The 22,910-nt window shown below is 40.2% G+C and overlaps 2 protein-coding genes across 2 annotated transcripts; both read left to right on the forward strand.

The window, feature by feature from the left end:
* The first annotated feature begins 434 nt into the window (after positions 1-434).
* On the forward strand, positions 435-2,173 carry LOC108433660 (adenosine receptor A1-like). The gene is made up of 2 exons (XM_017708375.1): positions 435-850; positions 1,079-2,173. The coding sequence occupies exons 1-2, from the start codon at positions 519-521 to the stop codon at positions 1,689-1,691; spliced, it is 945 nt and encodes a 314-aa protein (XP_017563864.1). The 5' UTR covers positions 435-518; the 3' UTR covers positions 1,692-2,173.
* Positions 2,174-10,162: 7,989 nt separating this feature from the next.
* LOC108415695 (adenosine receptor A1-like) lies at positions 10,163-19,335 on the forward strand. Its single transcript, XM_017688744.1, has 2 exons — positions 10,163-10,494; positions 17,017-19,335. Exons 1-2 carry the CDS (start codon positions 10,163-10,165, stop codon positions 17,600-17,602), a joined length of 918 nt encoding a protein of 305 aa, XP_017544233.1. The 3' UTR covers positions 17,603-19,335.
* The last annotated feature ends 3,575 nt before the right edge of the window (positions 19,336-22,910 follow it).

Genomic DNA, 22,910 nt, shown 5'->3' on the forward strand with positions numbered 1-22,910 from the left:
AAACTCTGTGAATGGCACAAATTGTGGTTATCTCAAACGACTGTAGTAGTGTGTTAGTAGTAATCTGACTCCAATTCACATGAATATTTTAGGGCCATTCTAGTTTAAATTTGACATATCATGCTTGCAAAAAACTTTGTTATTTAAAGGCTTTCAGGTTTCTACTCATGTTCACACTCTGGGACCTCCACAAAGAGTGACATTATTTGTATTTTCATGGAAATGGTGTCACCCAGGGTGGAAATACAGGAAGCGTGATTCTGTTATGTATTGAAACTAAAAATCATTCAGACGGTTCCCTTTTTGAGTCATGAGTCTGAGTGGAGTCGTGTCGCGAGACAACATGTGACTCAAGTCTTAAGTTGGTGTCCATGCCAGTGTGGTTTTGCATTGTGTAACAAGTAAACATAAAACACAGCAACATGTAAGTTTTATCAGAGCTCTCAGGAAGGTCTAGTCACAGATTCTTACACTCCATCATCACCATCTGTACTACTGGTTGATCTCTTTCTCCTCCGATGGGTAGCAGTGCTCTGTGGGTCTTCTTGCCTCTTGAGACAATCATTGGTGTAACATGTTGTCTGGGCAATGCACTGGTGATCTGGGCAGTGTGGACATGTGGAGCCCTCAGGCAGCCCACCTTCTGCTTCATTGTGTCCCTCGCTGTGGCTGATTTCCTGGTGGGGTCTGTGGTCATCCCTGTGTCTGTGCTTGTGGATATTGGTATAAACACCTCTTTTCATGGCTGCCTTTTCATGTGTGGTATCATCATAATGCTAGAGGTGGCTTCTGTCGCTTTACTCCTGGCCATCGCAGTGGACCGCTTTCTCCGTGTGCGCATCCCTCTGACGTGAGTAGTTTTTCATCCTTATATCTGAAGGAGCTTTAACCATCCTGCAGATAAATAACTTCAGATTTCAGTTTTGTGCTGTGCTACACTTTGACTACTAGAGAAATGTTGTTTTTTTTTTGTTATTTCTTTGATATGCTGTAAAACTGATACATTAGTCACTCCTTTCAATCTTTTTCAACTATTTAAGAATCATAACAGAGAAACTGATACTATTTATTTCCACAGGTATAGGTCTACAGTCTCTAAAAAACGCTTATGGATCGTGGTGGCACTCTGCTGGGTCACTGCTGCACTGCTGAGTTTTATCCCCATGTTTGGATGGCACAGGTCTTTGGGTGCGGACAGCACTGAATGCAGATTCTTTAATGTTATCTCCTATTCATATCTAGTTTACTTCATATTCTTCAGCTTATACCTTCCTCCACTGGCTATAATGACAGGCTTGTACTGTTACATCTTCCTGACCACTCGGAGGCAGTTAAGAGCAAATATAGGTGTGGGTGCCAAGTCCAGCACATATTACCAAAAAGAACACAGACTGGCTGCTTCACTGGTTCTGGTCTTGGTTCTGTTTGTTGTCTGTTGGCTCCCTCTGTTCCTCATGGTTACTGTACGATCATATGGTCATAACATTGAGGTGCCCTCTGTCGCCATTGAATTAGGTGTCCTCCTCACTCATGCTCATTCAGCAGTTAACCCCATAGTTTATGCGTTTAAGATCCCCAAGATAAAAGAGGCGTGTATGAAGCTGTGGAGAAGATGTTCTCATAACAGTGAACAGCAGCAGATTGAACAGAACAATAGACAGAATAATACAAACACAAAACCTGCCAGGTAGAAAACACCAGAACAAAAGCAGCAGTACAGAAAACCGAAACACTACACAGGAGTCAGATTTGTAAAAACCCTACAGCAAATGACATATGAGATGCACAAAGTCTGTAATTGACCCTTTGCAGCCACCACAGTTGTCTCTAAATGTTCCTTCTTCCATAATAATTTTAATGCCATTCCTAGAAAATTTGGGCCAATTTATAAAATGCAATCAAAACTTTTTGCAATTTAAACTTTCATTTAACTGACAAAAGTACATAGATATTATTATGTTTTTATTTCGGCTGGACAACTTGATTTTTGAATATCATATCATGAAGAGGAGAATCAGACGATGCCCATAGACTCCGGAGCAGCTGAGTCTTGTATCTTCATCTTTAAAGAATGGGCAAAAATGTAACGTTCGTAGTTCCAGTGAAAACTGTAATGAAAAGAAAAAGGTGATATTACACGGTGGTAAACATGCCTCTGTCCCAACTTTTTTGAGTGTGGTGCAGACATCAAATTCTACATTTTTTACTGTTTTTATAAAATAGAATTAAGTTCTAAACTAATTTGGAAATAAATTTTATAAACTAAAACTTTAGTCAAATATCAAATTAAGTTACAAAACAAATCTATACATCTATAAATACATTATAAATGTATTAAATCTATATTTTTTTTGTACAATTTAGGTAGTTTAGTAATATCAGGAGCGCCCCCCCCCCCCCCCCCCTTTGCTTTCAAGCTGGCATTACTCATAACATGCTGTGAAGAAATCTGCCTTATGAAGTTGACCTGACTACCTGACTAAACCCCACAGCCTACAAAAGAATTACTTTTGCCAAAATTTTAAGGTGCAAACTGTGACGTATTTAACAAAAGAGCAAAAACACAGGGAGTGAAAACGGCTGCATTTCAGGTTTGTGGAGTTTCACCAGGGAAGATATTTTGTGTTTGGTGGTGTCTACGGGTCCCTTCAGACAGTCACCGAGTGTAAAAGTTCTAAACAATTTTATTTAAGATTGTGTGAATTCATCCATCTACTTAAAGTTTTCTGAAATGAGCAGAATATGAATAAAACATCTTTAATTTCAATATATATCAATATAAATACTGTCAGTCAAAGCTTATATTCTGTATTTTAATGTTTAATGTTTACTTTCATTGTTTTACATGTTTACATGGAAATTAATCACCTTCTTCATGTTAGGACTGAATGATTTGGGTAAAACATCTAATTGCAATTTTTCTTACCAGTATTGTTTTCAATTGAAATTATTTTATATAAATTGAGATCCAGGCCTGTTTTTATTTATTTATTTATTTATTTGGCCAGCACATCCTTTTATTCTGAACATGGGTGTTCATGTTAAGTTATATTTCTTTATTTGTTGTTGATAATAAAATATATAATATTCTTTCAAATTATGATTTTGATATAAAACCAATGAGTCCTTCAATCCTGCTTAATACAGTGAAAGGCACATGTGAGGATTTGATGTGCCCTACCTGGTCAGTTAGAAGGTTCAGTTGAAATGGTGAAAAGGGAGAAAATAAGATTAACTAATACAGTAAAACGTTGATAAGAATTGAGAGCAGCAATGAAGATGTAATGTAAATGTGAAAGGTCTGAGGGAGAGATCTGCATGGGCAGTAATTAAGGCCAGTGATGAATGTCTGTCAGTCTTGATCTGCTCTGCATAAAGATTATTGACCTAACAGAAATTTGCCTCTGTTACTGTGCTGTGAATATGGAAATTCAGAGTGCCCCCTACTGTAGATAATCGATAGTCTAGATAATCACTAGATAAGCACTGTTCTTTACCAAAATAAGGAACCTGGATTTTAGTAAATGTGTACTCTGTATAAAAGCCTTGTGTTACAGGTGAACATCTTTGTAGGGTTAACAAAGACACTTCTTCAAAGTGACTTTACTGGACTTAACTGCACTGGATTTAATGACTACAGGCCAGTTACTCTGACCTCTATAGTCATCAAGGTCTTTGAACACCTTGTCCTTGCAAACCTGAAGACCATTACAAACCCTCTGCTGGATCCCCTGCAATTCACATACAGAGCTAACAGGTCTGGTGATGTGGTCAACATGGCCCTGCACTTCATGCTACAGCATCTCAACATTCCTCGAACATAAGCTAGAGTTCTGTTTGTGGACTTCAGCTCAGTTTTCAACACCACAGCACCAGAGCTGCTGCAGACAACTGTCAAACTGTCTGTGCCAGATCCCATCTGTTAGTGGTCACGACCTTCCTGACAGACAGCAGGTGTGGATTGGAAAGCACACATCAGACCCCCGGACCCTCAATACTGGATTTCCACAGGGCTGTGCGCTCTCATCCCTTTTCTTTAGGGTGTAATGTAATTTTGAAAGGTCTGGGAGAGATCTGCACTGACCGTAATTAAGGCTACAGCAGTAAATGTCTGTCAGTCTTGATCTGCTCTGCATTAACATTATTGACCTGTGGGAGAATTGCTTTTATAGCCATTGTAATTTTCAGACACGTCTGAGTCCAGAGTGGCCCCTGCTGTACAGACACACAGTCTAGGTCATTTATGTGCTGTCCTCTACCAAAATAAGTTTCTGGACTATTAGAAAAAAAATGTTCTGCTAACTTTAACAAAAACCTCATATTACAACTGAGCCTCTTTTTCAGGGTAACAAAGACCTTCATTCAAGCGTGACTTTTAATCCTCAACACCTTTCCTGTGTAATGAGTTGTGTTTAGTGTTTATGATCCATTCAGGGTTGAATGGTTTTATACTGAGTAACAAGATCATGAATTTTGTGTCACTTCATATGAACTCATCCCTTCCCGTTCATTTTATGGATTTTCTTGAAAAAAAAAAAAACTCTTGTGAAAACTCATTAAATTCATGGGAGTTTCAGTTTCAGAATTTTTGAATTTGCCCCATTTTCAACATTTTTGGAATTCTTTATATGTGCGCTCTAAGCCTCACCTATTGTTTATTAATTAATAACATGTGTACTGAACATCAATGAGTTGCTGCTGAATGTTTAACAGTAATCAAATCATAAAAATGAATAATTACCGGAAAGAAAAATCTTTACTTTAAAAACAATTATCTTAATTATACAAATTCTCTTTCTTGCAACCATATTTTGATTCTGTGTACAAAGTAGTTTTAGTATAGTGCTGTCACATCTAGGAGTCCTGCATTAAAATTGGATGGCCTCAGATATTGCTAAATATAGCTTCAGAGTTGAAAATACGTTTTTTAAGACACTGTGCACATCATGGTACCAGCTGATGTTTGTAGTAGTCCTTCAATCCGATTGTTTAATCCTCTGGCTCACTGGCGAGTCATGACGTGATAGCATAGCATCCTATTTAATCTTGGTAAAGGAGAGCCATGTAAATCTTACAGCACTGAGCAGTCTTCTCTGTACTCGTGCTGCTTCCTGTGCACTGTGTTTAAAAATACAGCCATGGCAGGACCCTTCACCTTATTATCTATTGTTTTCTAAATTATTTTGGATGTAGTGTTTTTATGTGAATATATGCCACACATCCCCATGCTCCCCATGCCCCCTGCTCTAACTGTAACACTTCCCCACCCCCCAAAGAGTTTTGCCATGCATGACGCCCCTGTTTGTTACTGTTGCTAAGTTGCTAAGCACCAGTGTGGTGGTCATTGCGCACTCTGCTGGGTTATACTTAGGCTAGGTTGTTAGAGATGGGTACTTTTAGTCAGCAAGAGGTTTAGCCACCGTGGGAAGACACCTTACCATCTTTTCCTGTGTGTAACTAAAATTTTTCATACACCAGCAAGATGACATCATCTGGTAAGCAACAAATCAGACACACAGTAATAATAATAATAATAATAATAATACATTTTATTTCATGGCGCCTTTCAAAAACCCAAGGTCACCTTACAAAACAGGAAAAAGCAACAATAATAATACATGTGAGTCAACAATCATTTGAATACGTCAAAATAAAACAACACTAAAAGAGTCACGGTAAAACAACAAACCAGTTTAAAGAGAATATGCTTGCTTAAACAGGTATGTTTTCAATAGAGATTTAAAAGAGAGAAGAGATTCTGCATTCCTAATAACTGGGGGGAGGGAATTCCAAAGCTGAGGGGCACAGCGACTAAAGGCTCTGTTGCCCATAGTAACAAGACGGGCAGAAGGAACAAAAAGATGGGTGGAGGATGAGGATCTGAGGGAACGGGATGGAGTAGAGATGTGTAACAGTTCAGACAGGTAAGGAGGAGCAAGGTTATGAATGGATTTGAATGTGAGAGTTAAAATTTTAAAATTAATTCTAGCTTCAATGGGTAACCAGTGGAGCTGTTGCAGAACCGGTGTGATGTGTTTTCTGGGTGGAGTACGAGTAATGACCCGGGCAGCAGAGTTCTGGAGAAGTTTCAGTTTGTGGAGAGTCTTATTCGGGAGACCAAACAGAAGAGAGTTGCAGTAATCTAACTTGGATGTGATAAGGCTATGGACAAGGACAGCAGCAGCATGAGAAGTAAGAAAGGGACGAAGTCGGTTAATGTTACGCAAGTGAAAGTAGGCAGAACGGGTGATAGAATTAATATGAGATGAAAAAGAAAGCGTACTATCAAGTATGACACCCAGACTCTTTACCTGAGGGGAAGGATATACATGAGAATTATCAATAATAATGGGAAAATTCGGAGATTTGGTTAAAGTGGAAGGAGTGCCAACAAGTAAAACTTCTGTTTTCTTACTATTGAGTTTAAGAAAATTAAAGGAAAACCATGACTGAATTTCCATCAGACAGTGCGAAATGGAGGAAGGTGGTAGAGATGAAGTAGGTTTAGAGGAAATGTAGAGCTGGGTGTCATCAGCATAACAATGAAAATTGATATTATATTTGCGAAATATGTAGCCAAGGGGGAGCAAATAAATAATAAATAAAAGGGGCCCTAGTACGGAACCCTGGGGCACACCAGCAGCAACAGGAAACAAACTAGAGGAATGAGATTTAAACTGAAGAAACTGAGTGCGGCCAGAAAGATATGAACTAAACCATGCAAGCGGAGTTTGACTAATACCGATGGATGCTAATCTGTTCAGAAGGATATCATGAGAAATAGTATCAAATGCTGCGCTGAGATCCAGCAGGATGAGAATAGTGACAAAACCAGAATCAGCTGCCATCAAAAGGTCATTGGTGATCCTTAACAAAGCTGTTTCAGTACTGTGGTGGGGGCGGAAACCAGATTGGAATTGTTCATAGAGATTATGTGTACTGAGGTATGAATGGAGCTGAGAAGCAACGACTTTCTCCAGAATTTTTGCAAGAAAAGGAAGATTAGAAATTGGGCGAAGATTATCAAAGTTGTTAGGATCTAATCCAGGCTTTTTTAGAATTGGAGTGACGGAAGCTGTTTTCAAAGATAACGGAACAGTTCCATTATTAAGGGAAGAGCAAATGATAGTGGTAATGAGAGGAGCCAAGGTAGGTAGACAAGCTTTAACCAACTTTGTGGGAAGAGGGTCAAGCTGGCAGGTGGATGAGTTCGATTTATGAATAATATTTATTACATCAGATAAAGACGGAAGAGTGAAAGTTGAAAAGGAATGACAGACGGACAACGAGGAGAACAGGGAATCAGCTTCAGTATAGAGAGCTCTTACAGAGCTAAGTTGTTGGTGGATATTAGAGATTTTATCAGAAAAGAAAGACAGGAGAGAATTGCAAAAATCAGGAGAGTGCATGTGAGAGGGAAATGGGTCAGGAGGCTTAGTTAGACTGGCAAACAGAGAAAACGGAGACTTGGAGGAACCTTCATTAGAGCTAACTAAACCAGAATAATATGCAGATTTTGCTGAGACAATACAGTCCTTATAATATAAAATATGGTTGTCATACATTTCTCTATGTATTGTAAGTCCAGTTTTTCTAAACAGACGTTCCAGTTGGCGTCCTTTGGCTTTGAGAAGCCGCAGGTTAGAAGTAAACCATGGAGCTGAGCGAGCAAATGAAACAGATCTGTGTTTGAGTGGAGCAAATGCATTTAGAAGGTTTTGAAGATTGACATTATAGTGGGAAATGAGTTCATCAAGAGTTGACAGACTGTGAACAAACGGAAGGTCAGATATAGCAGAAGAGAAAATGACAGGATCAATATCATTAATTTTCCTAAATGTAATGACACGAGGTACACAGATCTTCGAGGCTATTATATTAACATTAAAAGAAATGAGCTTATGATCAGAAAGGGAAAACAGATCAGCTTTACAGTGAGTAGGGGTGACACCAGAACAACAAACCAAATCCAGAATATGACCTTTAGAATGTGTCGGAAAATTGATGTATTGTTGCAAACCAAAACTATCCAAACAGGAGGTGAAGTCTCTGGAGAGAAGGTTATTGCCATTGTCCATGTGGATATTAAAATCACCAACAATAATCATATTGGGAGAGAGAACAGAGAGATGCGTGAGAAGAGCAGCAAAGTCATATAAGAAATCCTTGTTAGGTTTAGGTGGTCGATAAACAGTACATAAAATAGTAGGAGCAGATCCAGGGAGATGTACTGCAGTGTATTCAAATGAGTGGAAGAGTGGAGCAGAGACAGGGAGGACTTTCCAGTGCTTTCGGTGAATTATCGCGAGACCGCCGCCCCTACCCGAATTGCGGGGCTGATAAATGTAAACAAACTCGGATGGAGTTGACTCGTTAAGAGAAACAAAGTCGTTGGGATGTTGCCAAGTTTCAGTCAAACAAAGAAAGTCCAACTTACAGTCGCGAAGGACATCCTGGATGAGATGACCCTTACCAGTAAGAGAGCGGACGTTTAGAAGACCGAAGTTCACGTTGGAACTGCGATGCTTGATGGAAGAGTTAGCCGACCTTGCCAGGTGGGCTAATACATCGCGGTTGACACCCCGGTCAGTATTGCGGGGAGGACGACGAGTTCTAGACCAGAAGGATTGTATAGAGTCACTGTCACTGGTAGTGAAGTTTAGCCGTGACCCACGGTGAATGTATTTGCGACGGGGATTGAAAGCGATGTCCGGATGGATATGAAGCGCCACAGGTGGAGGGCCAGCCGGGTGGAAGCGGAGTCGAAGAAGCTCTGCAGCAGTGTACTGAAGGAGGGCCATCACCGGGTGATAAACAACGGATAAAACAGCCCAGGTGAGCACCGACCAGACACACACTCTGTGGATCCACATCGTAATCCCGCCGACGTCAACAGTACAAAAACTCTACACAAACTTAGAAAGTCACAGCAAATAGGAACCGGTGAGCAGCGGCAGCCAGACACGCCAGCGTTCACTCAACCGGCCTGAGTCTACGTCATTTACATGCTGTCCTCTACCAAAATAAGTTTCTGGACTACTAAAATATGTTCTGCTAACTTTAACAAAAAACCTCATATTACAACTGAGCCTCTTTTTCAGGGTAACAAAGACGCTTTCCTCCGAGCGTGTTCAGCTGTCCAGTGATGTTGCATGAGCGGCAGTTAGAAGAGAAGTGGTGGCTGGTTTCACAGGTCTCAGAGGAAGCCTGTGCTGCCTTCACCCTCCTAGCATTGGTAGTATCGTGTGATTGGGGGAGTCCTAAGTAACGGGTGGAATTGGAAATGACTAAATTGGGGAGAAAATTGGGTAAAAATTCTTCAGTCTTCATGAATTTCTACACAGAGGTCTTCACATGATTTTTTTTTCCAAGAAAATCCATGATATAAAGTGGGAGGTCTAGGTGAGTTGGTATAGAATGACCCTTATACCAAACTCTGTTCCAAAAAAAGTCAGGAGTGTGTTTACTGCTGTGTTACATCACTTTTCTTTTTAATGAGGCTTAATAAAAGTTTGACGACTGAAGACACAAAGCGATCCAGTTTTGAAAGTGGAAGTCTTGACCATTCTTCCTTTACTTAAGGCTTCGTTACTGTATTTTCGCTTCATAATGTGAGATACGTTTTCAATGGGAGACAAATCAGAATGTATTATTCAACATAGAGAGTGGAATGCCTAAAATCCTTGCAGTCGCTCATTGACCAACATTGTTTTTAAAATGTTGGATTATTCGTTGAGGCATTTTTTGGCGAAGCAGTGAGTCTCAACTCCGCTAGACCTAGATGCTCTTTTTAAGCATGATTGTATTACCTGCTTAAAACCTTTTTTTGAACAATTCTCAATATTGCTAGTCCTAGTTATTTCATTCAAATATTTATGAGTTAAATAAAAACAGTCCGTTTTCTTGTTACCACATGAAGTCATTTTAGGTCACCAGATTTGTAAGAACATTACATTTTTAAATCTATAATCTAATGAAAAACTGAGGCCTTTTCTGATGGCCAGTCACATTCTCGGCCCACTTCCTCTAGACTATTGCTGTGTCTGTTTCTGTTTGTCATTGCAAACCTGAAGGTATTTCAGGAATCAACTTTGTTCACAGAGTTCACAGAGACGTCTAGTCACAGCCAGCTTCTTACACTCCATCATCACCATCTCTTCCAATGGATAGCAGTGCTGTTTGGGTCTTCTGGCCTTTTGAGGTGATCATTGCTGTAATATGTTGTCTGGGCAATGCGCTGGTGATCTGGGCAGTGTGGAAATGTGGTGCTCTAAGGCAGCCCACCTTCTGCTTCATTGTGTCCCTCGCTGTGGCTGATTTCCTGGTGGGATCTGTTGCCATCCCCATGTCAGTGCTGGTGAACATCCGTATGAAGATCCGCTTTTACGGCTGCCTTTTCATGTGCTGCGTTGTCATGATGCTACAGTTGGCTTCTGGTTCTTCACTTCTGGCCATTGCAGTGGACCGTTTCCTCCGTGTGCGCATCCCTGTGACGTGAGTTGTCCTATCTAAAAGACCCATAGCTACACTGCAGATAATTCAGACTTCAGACTTTGTTTTAGCACCATGCTGTACCGTGAAGATCAATTAAAACACACAACCAAAGAACAAACATAGCATATATTTAAACATAATTAATATAAAAAAAGTAAATTAAATAAACTAACATAGCATTTTTTTTCCTTTAAGCATGGCATATTTGAAATGTTTAAGCAACAAAATAATGCTATAAATGTAATGTTGTTATATATATATATATATATATATATATATATTTATTTATAATTTTAATTCAATTTCAATAATATTAGAGTAAATAAACATTTTTCATTCAAACATGCACAAACAATTCAGGCAGGTTTGTTTCATTGCTGAGACAAAACACAGATAAATAAAATGTTTAAAAAAAGACAATGTATAAATATCAGGACATATACATACTGAGGTTAGACAGTTAGAGTTTGATAGAGCTACTGAAAATACGGATCAATTATATATATCAGAACGGAAAAAGATGTACCGATATGTCTCAGAAAAAGGCTCTGTGTGCGCAGTAAGTATTTTAGTTTGCTAACAAAAACAGTAATATTACAAAAAAGTGGTATTAAGTAGTATTTATTTTGTGTATGCCAGTGTGTTTTTCAATTCATAAAAAAGCAGGAAACATACAATACTTAGGTTTAGAAACCTCAAGAAAGGTGCTGCACCACTACTAATACTGGTAGCAGCTCTGAATCTATACTTGAATTATTTATAATTTATTTGTTACTTTTTTGCTATTTTCCTGGATTTGTTTGTGTGTAACAAATATAATCAAGTTTAATACACACACACACACTTTATTTATATATATATATATATACATATACACAGTGGTGTGAAAAAGTGTTTGCCCCCTTCCTCATTTCCTGTTTTTTTGCATGTTTGTCACACTTAAGTGTTTCGGAACATCAAACCAATTTAAACAATAGTCAAGGACAACACAAGTAAACACAAGTAAACACAAAATGCAATTTGTAAATGAAGGTGTTTATTATTAAAGGAGAAAAAAAATCCAAACCATCATGGCCCTGTGTGAAAAAGTGATTGCCCCCTAAACCTAATAACTGGTTGGGCCACCCTTAGCAGCAACAACTGCAACCAAGCGTTTGCGATAACTTGCAATGAGTCTTTTACAGCATTCTGGAGGAATTTTGGCCCACTCATCTTTGCAGAATTGTTCTAATTCAGTTACGTTAGAGGGTTTTCGAGCATGAACGGCCTTTTTAAGGTCATACCACAACATCTCAATAGGATTCAGGTCAGGACTTTGGCTAGGCCACTCCAAAGTCTTCATTTTGTTTTTCTTCAGCCATTCAGTGGTGGACTTGCTGGTGTGTTTAGGATCATTGTCCTGCTGCAGAACCCAAGTTCGTTTCAGCTTGAGTTCACGAACAGATGGTCGGACATTCTCCTTCAGGATCTTTTGGTAGACAGCAGAATTCATAGTTCCATTTATCACAGCAAGTCTTCCAGGTCCTGACGCAGCAAAACAGCCCCAGACCATCACACTACCACCACCATATTTTACTGTTGATATAATGTTCTTTTTCTGAAATGCAGTGTTCCTTTTACGCCAGATGTAATGGGACACACACCTTCCAAAGAGTTCCACTTTTGTCTCATCGGTCCACAGAATGTTTTCCCAAAAGTGTTGGGGATCATCAAGATGTGTTTTGGAAAAATTGAGACGAGCTTTAATGTTCTTTTTGCTCAGCAGTGGTTTTCTTCTTGGAACTCTGCCATGCAGGCCATTTTTGCCCAGTCCTTTTCTGATGGTGGAGGCATGAACGCGGACCTTAACTGAGGCAAGTGAGGCCTGCAGTTCTTTGGACGTTGTTGTGGGGTCTTTTGTGACCTCTTGGATGAGTCGTCGCTGCGCTCTTGGGGTAATTTTGGGCAGCCGGCCACTCCTGGGAAGGTTCACCACTGTTCCATGTCTTCGCCATTTGTGGATAATGGCTCTCACTGTGGTTCGCTGGATTCCCAAAGCTTTGGAAATGGCTTTATAACCCTTTCCAGACTGATAGATCTCAATTACTTTCTTTCTCAATTGTTCCTGAATTTCTTTGGATCTCGGCATGATGTGTAGCTTTTAAGGATCTTTTGGTGGACTTTACTGTGTCAGGCAGCTCCTATTTAAGTGATGTCTTGATTGAGAACAGGTGTGGCAATAATCAGGCCTGGGTGTGGCTAGAGAAATTGAACTCAGGTGTTAAAAACCACAGTTATAGTATGTTTTAACGAGGGGGGCAATCACTTTTTCACACAGGGCCATGATGGTTTGGATTTTTTTTCTCCTTTAATAATAAACACCTTCATTTACAAATTGCATTTTGTGTTTACTTGTGTTGTCCTTGACTATTGTTTAAATTGGTTTGATGTTCCGAAACATTTAAGTGTGACAAACATGCAAAAAAACAGGAAATGAGGAAGGGGGCAAACACTTTTTCACACCACTGTAGAGCATGTGTCACAAATGGCTCCTCCCAATTCTCCATGAGATTTTTCTGTTTTGGTCTAGTCCACATGCTTTCTTTTTGATTCCCAGTCCAGCCCCCTCGTTTCATGATTACACCCCTGATTGTTTCCACCTGTTTTCCGCCTTTTCCTCGTCATCCCTTTGTTTATTTAAGCCCCTTGTGTTCGCTGTTCTTTGTATGTGCTGAATGTTTGTGTGTTTTATGTACTGATTGGAGTGTTTTTGTTCTTCTTGCCACCATTGGCTTTTGCCTGTGTTCTTTTGTCATGTCTGACCCTCATTATCTCCATGTTGGCTATATGAACCTGGACCGTTTTGACCATGACCCTGGATTTTCCCTCAATAAAACTCAACAATAAAACTTCTCAGCACGTGCATCCGCCTCATCGCTCCATGTCACAGAAAGACCAGCCACCAAAAGACACAGCAAGAAAGTGAGATTCTGGTTTGTGGCTGTTCCGATGGGACAAAACTCCAGCTGTTTCTACGCAGTCCAAGTCACCCATGTCCCCAGTCATCCGCCTCCGGACTTGCTGGCAGTCGCCTCTGCAGGCTCGCCTCCATGGACATCGCAGCCCCTTTGTTCTCACCCATCCCGTCCTTGCCTGTGTCTGCTGCTCCCCATGGGCCTCCTGTTTTTCCTGTGTCTGCTCCACACGGGCCTCCTGTTTTTCCTGTGTCTGCTCCCCACGGGCCTCTTGTTCTGCCTTAGTCTGCTGTGTCCCCTGTTTTGCCTTTTCCTGTGTTTTTGCCCTCCTCGGTCCCTGGTCTTGTCTTGTTCCCTTCTGTTGTCTGTGCCCGCTCCCATTCCTGTTGTGGTTCCTGTCTCTCCTTCTGTTTCTGTCCCAGTGTCTGTGCCTGTGTCGGTTTTGGTTCCTGTTCCCCTGTCTTTTGCATGGTCTGTTTTACGCTCTTTTCCTTGTCCTGTTGTGCCTTCTGTCATCCCTTGTTCAGTGTTGGTTTGTTGTGCCTCCTCGTCCTCCCTCCTGGCCTGTGTTTCATCCTTGTTCTGTTCATGTTTCATCTGTTCCCGTGTCTGGTGTTGCGTCTTCTGCTTCTTCTTCTGTGTCTGTGTCTTCGGCTTCCATTCTGTTTTCTCCATCGGTGTCTGTTCCTGTGTCTGGTGCTGTGTCTGTTTCTTCTCCTGTTTCTGTGCCTTCGGGTCCTGTTGTCTCGTGTTCTGTGCCTGTTTCCATTCCTGTGCTTGCTTCTGTCCCCGTTTCTGCTCTCGCTTCTGTTCCTGTGCCTTCGGGTCCTGTTCCATGTCCTGTGTCTACTCCTGTGCCTGTTCCGTCTCCTGTTCTTCCTGTCCTGTCCCTGCTCTTTTCACCCCCCGCTCCTGTCCTTGATTAGTTCTGTTTTTGGTCTCTTGTGTTTGGTTTTGTTTGACGCACTTCAGAGCGGGCACCTTGGTGGGGGGGGACTGTCATGATTGGCTCCTCCCATTCCTCCATGTGCTTTTCTGTTTTGGTCTAGTCCACATGCTCTCTTTGTTTTGATTCCTAGTCTAGCCCCCTTGTTTTGTGACTCCACCCCTGATTGTTTCCACCTGTTTTCCACCTGTCCCTTGTCATTACTGTGATATTTAAGCCCTGTGTTTGCCCCTTGTATAGTCAATCACTACAGACCTCCAAACATCATGCAGCATAGAGAGCTTCATGGAATCCATGGCTGAGCAGCTGCATCCAAGTCTTACATCACTAAACACAATGCAAAGCATTGAATGCAGTAGTGTGAAGAGCCACCACTAGACTCTAGAGCAGTGGAGACATGTTCTCTGGAGTGACCAATCACGCTTCTGCATCTGGCAATCTAGTGGATGAGTCTGGGCTTGGCGGTTGCCAGGAGAACAGTACTTGTCTGACTGCTTTGTGCCAAATGTAAAGTTTGGTGGAGGGGGGATTATGGTGTGGGGGTATTTTTCAGGAGTTGGGCTCGGCCCCTTAAAAAGCTACAGCAAATTTTAAATTATATTAAATACTGAAAGACATCAAAAATGTTTATACATATACATTGTCCACTCCTTGTCCATTTCCTTTTGTTCACTCTGCCACTTTAAATCTTCCATCCTTCTAATCTTAATATCAACCAGTTGCAGCTGTGTCCTCTCAACAGAAGCTTCACAGAGAAGTCACTGACGTGCTCTTCTATAAGGTGTCAGCTTTGTCATTTCCTCTCATCACAGATATTTTGGGACTCCATTTAATATAGAACAAGAACAGACAACACTGCAGACAGACAATGAGTACAGATAAACTATGCAAACATTAAGCACAGGACAATAGAGATTAGCCCTCGAACAAAGGGGTGAAAGAAAATCTGTTGGTCTGCAGCAGCACTAATAGTTGTGTGTGATTTATTGTCAGTGCACTGATAATTAATAATAGGCTTTTAATAGCACAACAACAAGAATTTATAGAATATTTAAAGTGACTGCAAGTTTCACATTAAAGTAAACTGACTGTGTGCAGAAGGTAAAGGATGGTAGGCCACAGGCCAGGCTTCTTCAGTCTCCTTATGAAGTAGAGGTGCTGTTGTACGTTCTTCACTAAGGAAGATCTATTTGTGGACCAGCAGAGACGGTCAATGATGTCTGGTCCCACATTCACGAACACAACTACCTACACATTAGTTGCCTCACACATTTTTCTCATGTGTATCTAAATCAATTTGCACAAGAATACAAAACTGGACATCTGACATGCGGAGTAAGGTTTCATGGTGTCACAATTGGCCCCTCCCAGTCTATGTGTGTTTGTTTTGGTTTGGCCCATGTGTATTTGTTTTGGTTTTCTAGTCCTGCCCCCTTGTTTCATGACTCCACCCCTGATTGTCTCCACCTGTGTTTGCACCTGTCCCTCGTTACCCTTATGTGTTTAAGCCCTGTGTTTTCCCCTGTCTGGTGACTGGTCTTTGTTTGAATCTCTGTTTGGTGTATTTTGGTTGTGTTGTTTGTATTGGTCTTTGTACTGTTCTACTTCTTGGATTCTTGTGTCTGTCATGTCTGTCCCCCGATCAATCCGTGTTGGATCTCTGAACCTGGACTGTTACGACTATGACCCTGGATTTGCCCTTATTAAATCTTGCTTATCTCAGCACGTGCGTCTGCCTCCTTGCTCCCCGTTACACATGGACTAATGAGTCTAGATTTGTCATTGGGATTTCTTGGAAAATGCAAAACAACCTTTAAGACTGAACTTTGGAGGTGTTGAAAAATAGTCCTGCAGATTTCTATTTTAAAAAGCAGGCTGAAAGTAAGTCTCCTAAAAAGAACATCTATAACAGAACATGCTAAATACTGAAAAAAATATTCGTTAGCTGTTGAGGCTTTTGTACAGAGCCCCGCTGGTGACATCCTGTATGAATAAAAATAATACGTAGCCGTGACTTAGTGTGGGAATGAGATCCTAATGCGTGGCCACGACTTAGTAAGCCGTGATCTCATTCCCATGCCTTACTAAGTCATGGGTATGACTTAATAATCTCATTTCCATGCCTTACTAAGATCTGGAAAAACATTAGGATCCGGTTCCCACGTGTGTGTGTAAGTCATGACCACACATTATTTTTATTTATACAGCATGTTACCAGCGGGGCTCCGAACCTTTATGTGATTTTCTGTTAAATACTTGTTTTTTGCTTTTTTGACACTAAATTATGAACTTGTGCTTGTTCTGGATGTACATTTTAAATTATGAAGTGAAACAAATACAATACATTAGCTGCTCCTTTCAATCATTTAAAGCAGGGGTGTCAAATTGGATCCAGAAAGGGCCGGTGTGGGTGCAGGTTTTCATTCCAACCAAGCAGAAGCCACACCTGATTCCACCTGGTTAATTAGTTGATCCTGGCTTTAAAAAGACTATCATGTACAGCTTCTGCTTGGTTGAAATGAAAACCTGCACCCACACTGGCCCTTTCTGGATCCAGTTTGACACCCCTGATTTAAATGTATTTAAAAAATCTAAACAAATAGTTTTCTTCTTGTTTTCCAGGTATAAGTCTACAGTTACTCAAAAACGCTCTTGGATGGTGGTGGCGATCTGCTGGTTCACTGCTGCACTGTTGAGTTTTATCCCCATGTTCGGATGGCACAACTATAACACTTGGAATGGCACAACACAAGCAAACTCCACCAGTTTTGAGTGTAGATTCTTCACTGCTAGCAGCCGTTCATATGTTGTAAACTTTATATTCTTTGGCTTCTTCCTTCCTCTATTGGCTGTCATGACAGGCTTGTACTGTTACATCTTCCTGACCACTAGAAGGCAGTTAAGACTAAATATAGGTGCAGCTACTGAGTCCCACACATATTACCAAAAAGAGCAAAGGCTGGCTGCTTCACTGGTTCTGGTCTTGGGTCTATTTGTTGTCTGTTGGCTGCCTCTGTTCCTCATGCAGACTATAAAATTATATGGTCCTAAAATCGAGGTGTCCTCTCTCTTCGTTCATATAGGTGTCCTCCTGTCTCATGTTAATTTAGCAGTTAACCCCATAGTGTATGCATTTAGGATCCCCAAGATAAAAGAGGAGTTTAAGAAGCTGTACATGAGAGTTTACCATGACGGACAACAGCACTAGGGAGACACAGCAGACCATAGGTCTAAATCATGTGTTAGAATCCAGTCCTGGTAGAACAATAAACCTCAATATTTCCACTGATTTTTCAAAACTTCTGCCTAGTTAGGGTGTAAACTTATTTGGAAAGTCTTGATTGTAGAGAAACTTACTGAGTCTGATTTGTTCACAGTGATGACAGAAACCAGACGACTATTTTAGTGTCTCTAAAAGCTGTTAGATAAGTTGTTATATAAATTGTTTATTAATATGCTGCCGGATGCATGAGACATTGTTCTGTGATAGTTTTCATAGTATTTTTCACTTGATTTCACTTTCATTTAGTTTTTTTTTTCACATTTTCCTTCACTTCATTTCCTTCTTTCATCTTTATCTATATTCCAAACACATTGTAACCCCTGGTTCCCATCACCAGCACCAAAGAAATCCATACTGACTAGTTTCTTTATAGTGAGCCATTTTACATTAAATCAATCTGTTAGAGAGCAAGAAAGTGATGATCTCAACAAGGTTGGATAGTAGTTGAGTCAGTATGTATTGATTGTACTGTAGATTTAAAGTTGTTGTTCAAACGCAAACATCACAAAGCATGTTTTTTTTATATGAATTTTAAACATTAAGTTAAATATGAATGAATTGTATCAAGTTGTATTGTTAATTAAAATGATTGTACCTGTAATCAGTGGTTCATAGCTGTTTGGTGGAGTCACTGAAGACCAGCTTCACATTTTCTATTGTCGTAAACATTTGTTCAAATAAACATCCTGCTCATCTGTAGGTCTTGATGATTTGCATGTCACTTTTTTAAGTTTGTGACCTGCGTTGGCCCCTAATAATGAATGAATATTAATAAGATTAATTAGAAAGCATGGGTGCAGTTTCATTTAATATTTATATTCACTTAGATGTAAGTATTAAAATACAGTGAGACTTGGCAGAAAACTTGCGACTGTTAAATGTAGAATTCATTATTATTACGCTCTTTACTGAGAAATCAGTACATCCCTTACAACTTGCACAAAATGTAGTAGCACAGATCCTGATCCTCCCAAGACAAACCATTCAGGTGCCCCATTCAGGTGTGTACCTCATTGACTTAAGTGGCTCTTGGCTTGTGTGATGTATTTTGCTATGGATGCCAGTTAAGCACACAGCAGAGTTAATTGCAGTTCAGTTCAGTTCAGTTCAGAATACTGTATTAGTCCCAAAAAGAGCGACTCATTTGTAGCCTTCTCATCCATACACACAACTGTACATATATACACACACATACATACTTTAAAAAAATGCATGTAGCAATATTCATATTTTGGCTTCTAAACTATGACCAAGAAAACGATCATATTCTGCCATCTATCAGATGTGGCTGATTTCCTGGTGTTTAAACCTTCAGCACTGTCAAAACCATTTATTGTTTAATCCTAAAATAAAAAGTAACCAGAGATGCTAAAAATGTCTCATTCCAACATGATATAGTAAGTTACCAGAACAATAATCAGTCTTGCATTCTGTTAGCTTATTCATTTGCTGTTCAATCAAATTTTTATATGTAATTTTTTTTTAACTCGGCCATGTTTTTTCTTTTTTAATCATGTCATAATACATCCTGCTGCTGTCAGTACCCACATCGCCAGGAAAGACTGATCCAGTGATAGCCATACATGGCCATGGCACCATGTTTCAAAGAGGAGGTGGTTTGATTATTTTTGTGAATAAAGGTTTTCTGTGGTCTTCCAGACTCTGTCAAGTTGCTTTTTATAGTTATCAGCTCACTATTGTGTTGTTGCTTCACAGCAATGTATTAAACAGTTGTTTGATATATTGATTTAATGATGTCTTAGCCTCGTGAAGGCCTCCTTTACTAGTATTGACACATTTGTGGTGCTCATGTAAAGAGAATGCAGAATCAAATGGAAGCCAAATAGAAATGCCTCAACAAAAATCAAAGCTAGACGTTTGTATCACCTCAAAAAGACTCCAAATTTTAGAGAGTTTATGACTTTACACGGTCAAGAGAAACTCAGTCACATGTATACCTACAGCAGGCTAGATTATTGTAAGGGCCTCTTTACTGACCTCATTCAAAAATCTATTGGACATTAGAATCCCATGAGAAGTAAAAAGAAACTCCAGCCACCCCTTACATTGTAATAATTTCATGATGAACAGACCAAGCAGATATGGTCAAAAAATACAGTGGAAAAAAGTAGGTCCCTTTACTTCCATTAATAGTCAAGAAGGTTTTTGCCTGATCATTTTCTCTGCATCTTGATGGCTACTGCTAACATCAAAAGAACCTAATGTTTCTCAGCAGTTTGCAATTTAATCTTCCCCAGTTTTAAACCAGAGTGACTCAGCTCAGTGCACTGGGTTGAACAGTTACGTTAGGACTTCAGTTTACAGTTCATCCAGTGGGAGGAATCTAATGTTGAACATAATAAAAACGTAGAAAGGAAGGTGGTCACTTTGTGTGAGGGCATTCATTTTATCAAATAGTTTTAAAGGATATAACAAGTTGCCAGTCATGGAGGGTCCCTTTTACCAGTCCAGGATACCCTCCCCCCAGCATCTTGAATCACTGAGTTTGGTCAGTGCCTAAAACCAGAATTAAAACAAGGTGAGGCAGCCTTCAGCTACTATAGGCTGCAGGCAGTTGGATTAAATTTTAATTACACGTTTTATCAGTAAAATAGGGCTAAATCAATGGAAGCCAGCAAGCTAATAAACTGCAATATTCATTACAAAAACCAGTGTTCTGTTTATCTCATAAACCACATGAATGTGCATGCTGGGTAAACAGGGTTCTCCTCAGAGAAAACAACCATCACACGTGCACTTGAAAGCAGCATTATCAGTATTAGCAGCCATCACATTGCGGTCACTCTGAAACTATTTTTATTAGTGGCCACCACATTGCAGTCACTTTGCAACTACTTTTATTAGCAGCTGCGTCACGTCGCTGCCGTTTTTATTAGAGTCGTCACGTCATTGCCGCTTTTATTAGCAGTCATCACCTTGGCTGTATGTCATGGGGAGTCTTTTTATAGGGTGCTAGTCACTAGTAAAGAAAATGATTGACTGTAGTTCTTCCCCATTTTATTTTTTTATGCACACTTTTTCATTTGACAACTTTGTTGAAATATAAAAATGAAATATTATACTTATATTTCAGTTTTCATGATGTCAGACTTTCTCTTGTAAAATTCACTTGCTGTGTTACCCAAAGTACAATGTACATGCAAGTCTGTACAATACATTTAAAATAAATATTTACAAGGAGCTGTATTTGCATATTCGACATCAGAGGGTTCCTTCTGTTCTCCATAGGCTTTCAACTTACCGAACCATTGATATGTAACTGTCCCTGCCATTTCATTCAGATGTTGCAAGAGGACGATCATCGATTTTACTGTTTCCATCTCAGCTGAAGTCAGTGGGCTCTCAATTTGTGGGACCTGATTTCCAAAAGTTCTTCATTTGCACCATCAAATGACTTCCAGTCTGTTCCATACCGTTCTAGAAATATTGAAAATGTACTAGATAACAGGCTGACGTGATTTAATACAAATCTGCAAATCAGAGTCACCAGAAGAATTCTGCATGTGCTCCAGAACCCACAGCTGGTTAGGGGTGAGTTGACCTTCAGATTGTAATGGATGATTGTTCCAGCCCTCTGTGAGGGTGTGAAGATCCAGAGAAGGGAGAACAGCAGCATGTAGCTTAAGCAACTGATAGCCTTCTTATATAAAAGGGCTTTAAAAAAGTTTAAACAACTTTCCTTTTAAAAACATTGAGCAAAGGGGTTAAAAAAGGGGTTAGAAGAGAAGCGTGTACCACAGTTTTACACACCTTGATGGCCAGCCGTGGTTCTGAACTGCTTTGAGAAAAAATGAAGGCCTGCCCTGTACATTTTAGTGTTTTCTGTGCACCAAGACACCTGATTTAACTGATCAGCCAAGGACAAAAGGTGTTAAGCCTTCTGGAACCACTAAAATATTCATTTAAACGTTAAAGGTAACGACACACGTACTACGCAGAAACTCGGTTATAATAGGACGTTTTAGTCATTACTATATTAGTTAAATTTCCCCATTTTACAATCCATGGCTACCGGCTTCAAATGTCCGTGTTAAAGCTAAGTTAAAATAAACAGTGAAGGGCCACCACTAGCTTGATGCTGGCATAACATTAAAGTAATGAATATTTGCATTATCACTAATGACAGTTAACCGAAAAAAAAGTCCAAAACAAATTACGGGATAAGCAGTAAAGTATATGATCAACAAGCAGATTATGGGAATCTCTCAATACCAAATCCATAAATTAATCAAATTCAAATCAAATTTATTTGTTTTGCGCTTTTTACAATGGATGTTGTCACAAAGCAGCTTCACAGAATTCAGAAAAGACAAAATTTTAACAAGAATGTAAAAACCCCCTAGTGAGCAAGCCAGGGGCAACAGTGGCAAGGAAAAACTCCCTCAGAGCTCAGGAAGAAACCAGGGGAGGAACGAGGCTCAGCAGGGGAGGACCCATCCTCCTCTGGTCAAACTACCTACAAGTGATTATACTACTAATATTAATAGCAGTAGTATTAGTAGTAGTAATAGCTAGGAGTCTATGAAAACATCAGTGTAGGGTGGGCAGCTAGTCCAAGGTAGGTGGCGGTAGCTGGGGTGTGGGCAGCTGGTCTGAAGTAGGTAGCAGGAGGGCTCGAAAGTCAGTCGTCCTTCAGTGTCCGGCCGGACATGTGGGCGGTCATATACTCTGAAAAAAAGCAGGGAGAGGGAATTAGTTTTATTCTGTCTGTTTGTACGTAAAACAGGGAATGTGAACGTTTCCAGAGTGTGGCTAACGACTCCAGCAGATCTTAACTAAAAGGCGAGAACCAGAAGGACACACAGACACGAGAGCACTCTGAAACAGTTTGGCATCCCTCCGCTCCACCGTCCACAAACCTGAGTGACCACGTGCGAGCAGCGGGGCGACAGCACCAGCGTCTCAGTTTACTATAATTCCCTGTGTCCATGGACCCCTGGATCTGCTGCCTTTATCTAAGGGGGAACCTTACCTACCAAAAGCTAAACTGAACAAGTGAGTTTTAAGCCTAGTCTTAAAGATTGAGACTGTGTCTGAGTCCCGAACTTTCTTTGAAAGATCATTCCAGAGTTTGGGGGCTTTATAAGAAAAGGCTCTTCCCCCAGCTGCAGCCTTATGAATTATGAATTCTAGGAACTATTTATAAGCCAGCACTCTGTGATCTGAGTAGTCGTGATGGCTCGTAATAGGAAATAAGGTCTTGCAGGTACTC

Source organism: Pygocentrus nattereri, chromosome 26, assembly GCF_015220715.1.
Source record: "Pygocentrus nattereri isolate fPygNat1 chromosome 26, fPygNat1.pri, whole genome shotgun sequence".
NCBI classification, from domain to species: Eukaryota; Metazoa; Chordata; class Actinopteri; order Characiformes; family Serrasalmidae; genus Pygocentrus; species Pygocentrus nattereri.

What these genes read in the sequence shown, in the direction of transcription:
- LOC108433660 (XM_017708375.1), top strand. Translation starts at nt 519, where the DNA reads ATGGGTAGCAGTGCTCTGTGGGTCTTCTTGCCTCTTGAGACAATCATT. An exon ending in CGTGTGCGCATCCCTCTGAC is followed by an intron (nt 851 to 1,078) that starts GTGAGTAGTTTT and finishes TTATTTCCACAG; the next exon opens with GTATAGGTCTACAGTCTCTA.
- LOC108415695 (XM_017688744.1), top strand. Translation starts at nt 10,163, where the DNA reads ATGGATAGCAGTGCTGTTTGGGTCTTCTGGCCTTTTGAGGTGATCATT. An exon ending in CGTGTGCGCATCCCTGTGAC is followed by an intron (nt 10,495 to 17,016) that starts GTGAGTTGTCCT and finishes CTTGTTTTCCAG; the next exon opens with GTATAAGTCTACAGTTACTC.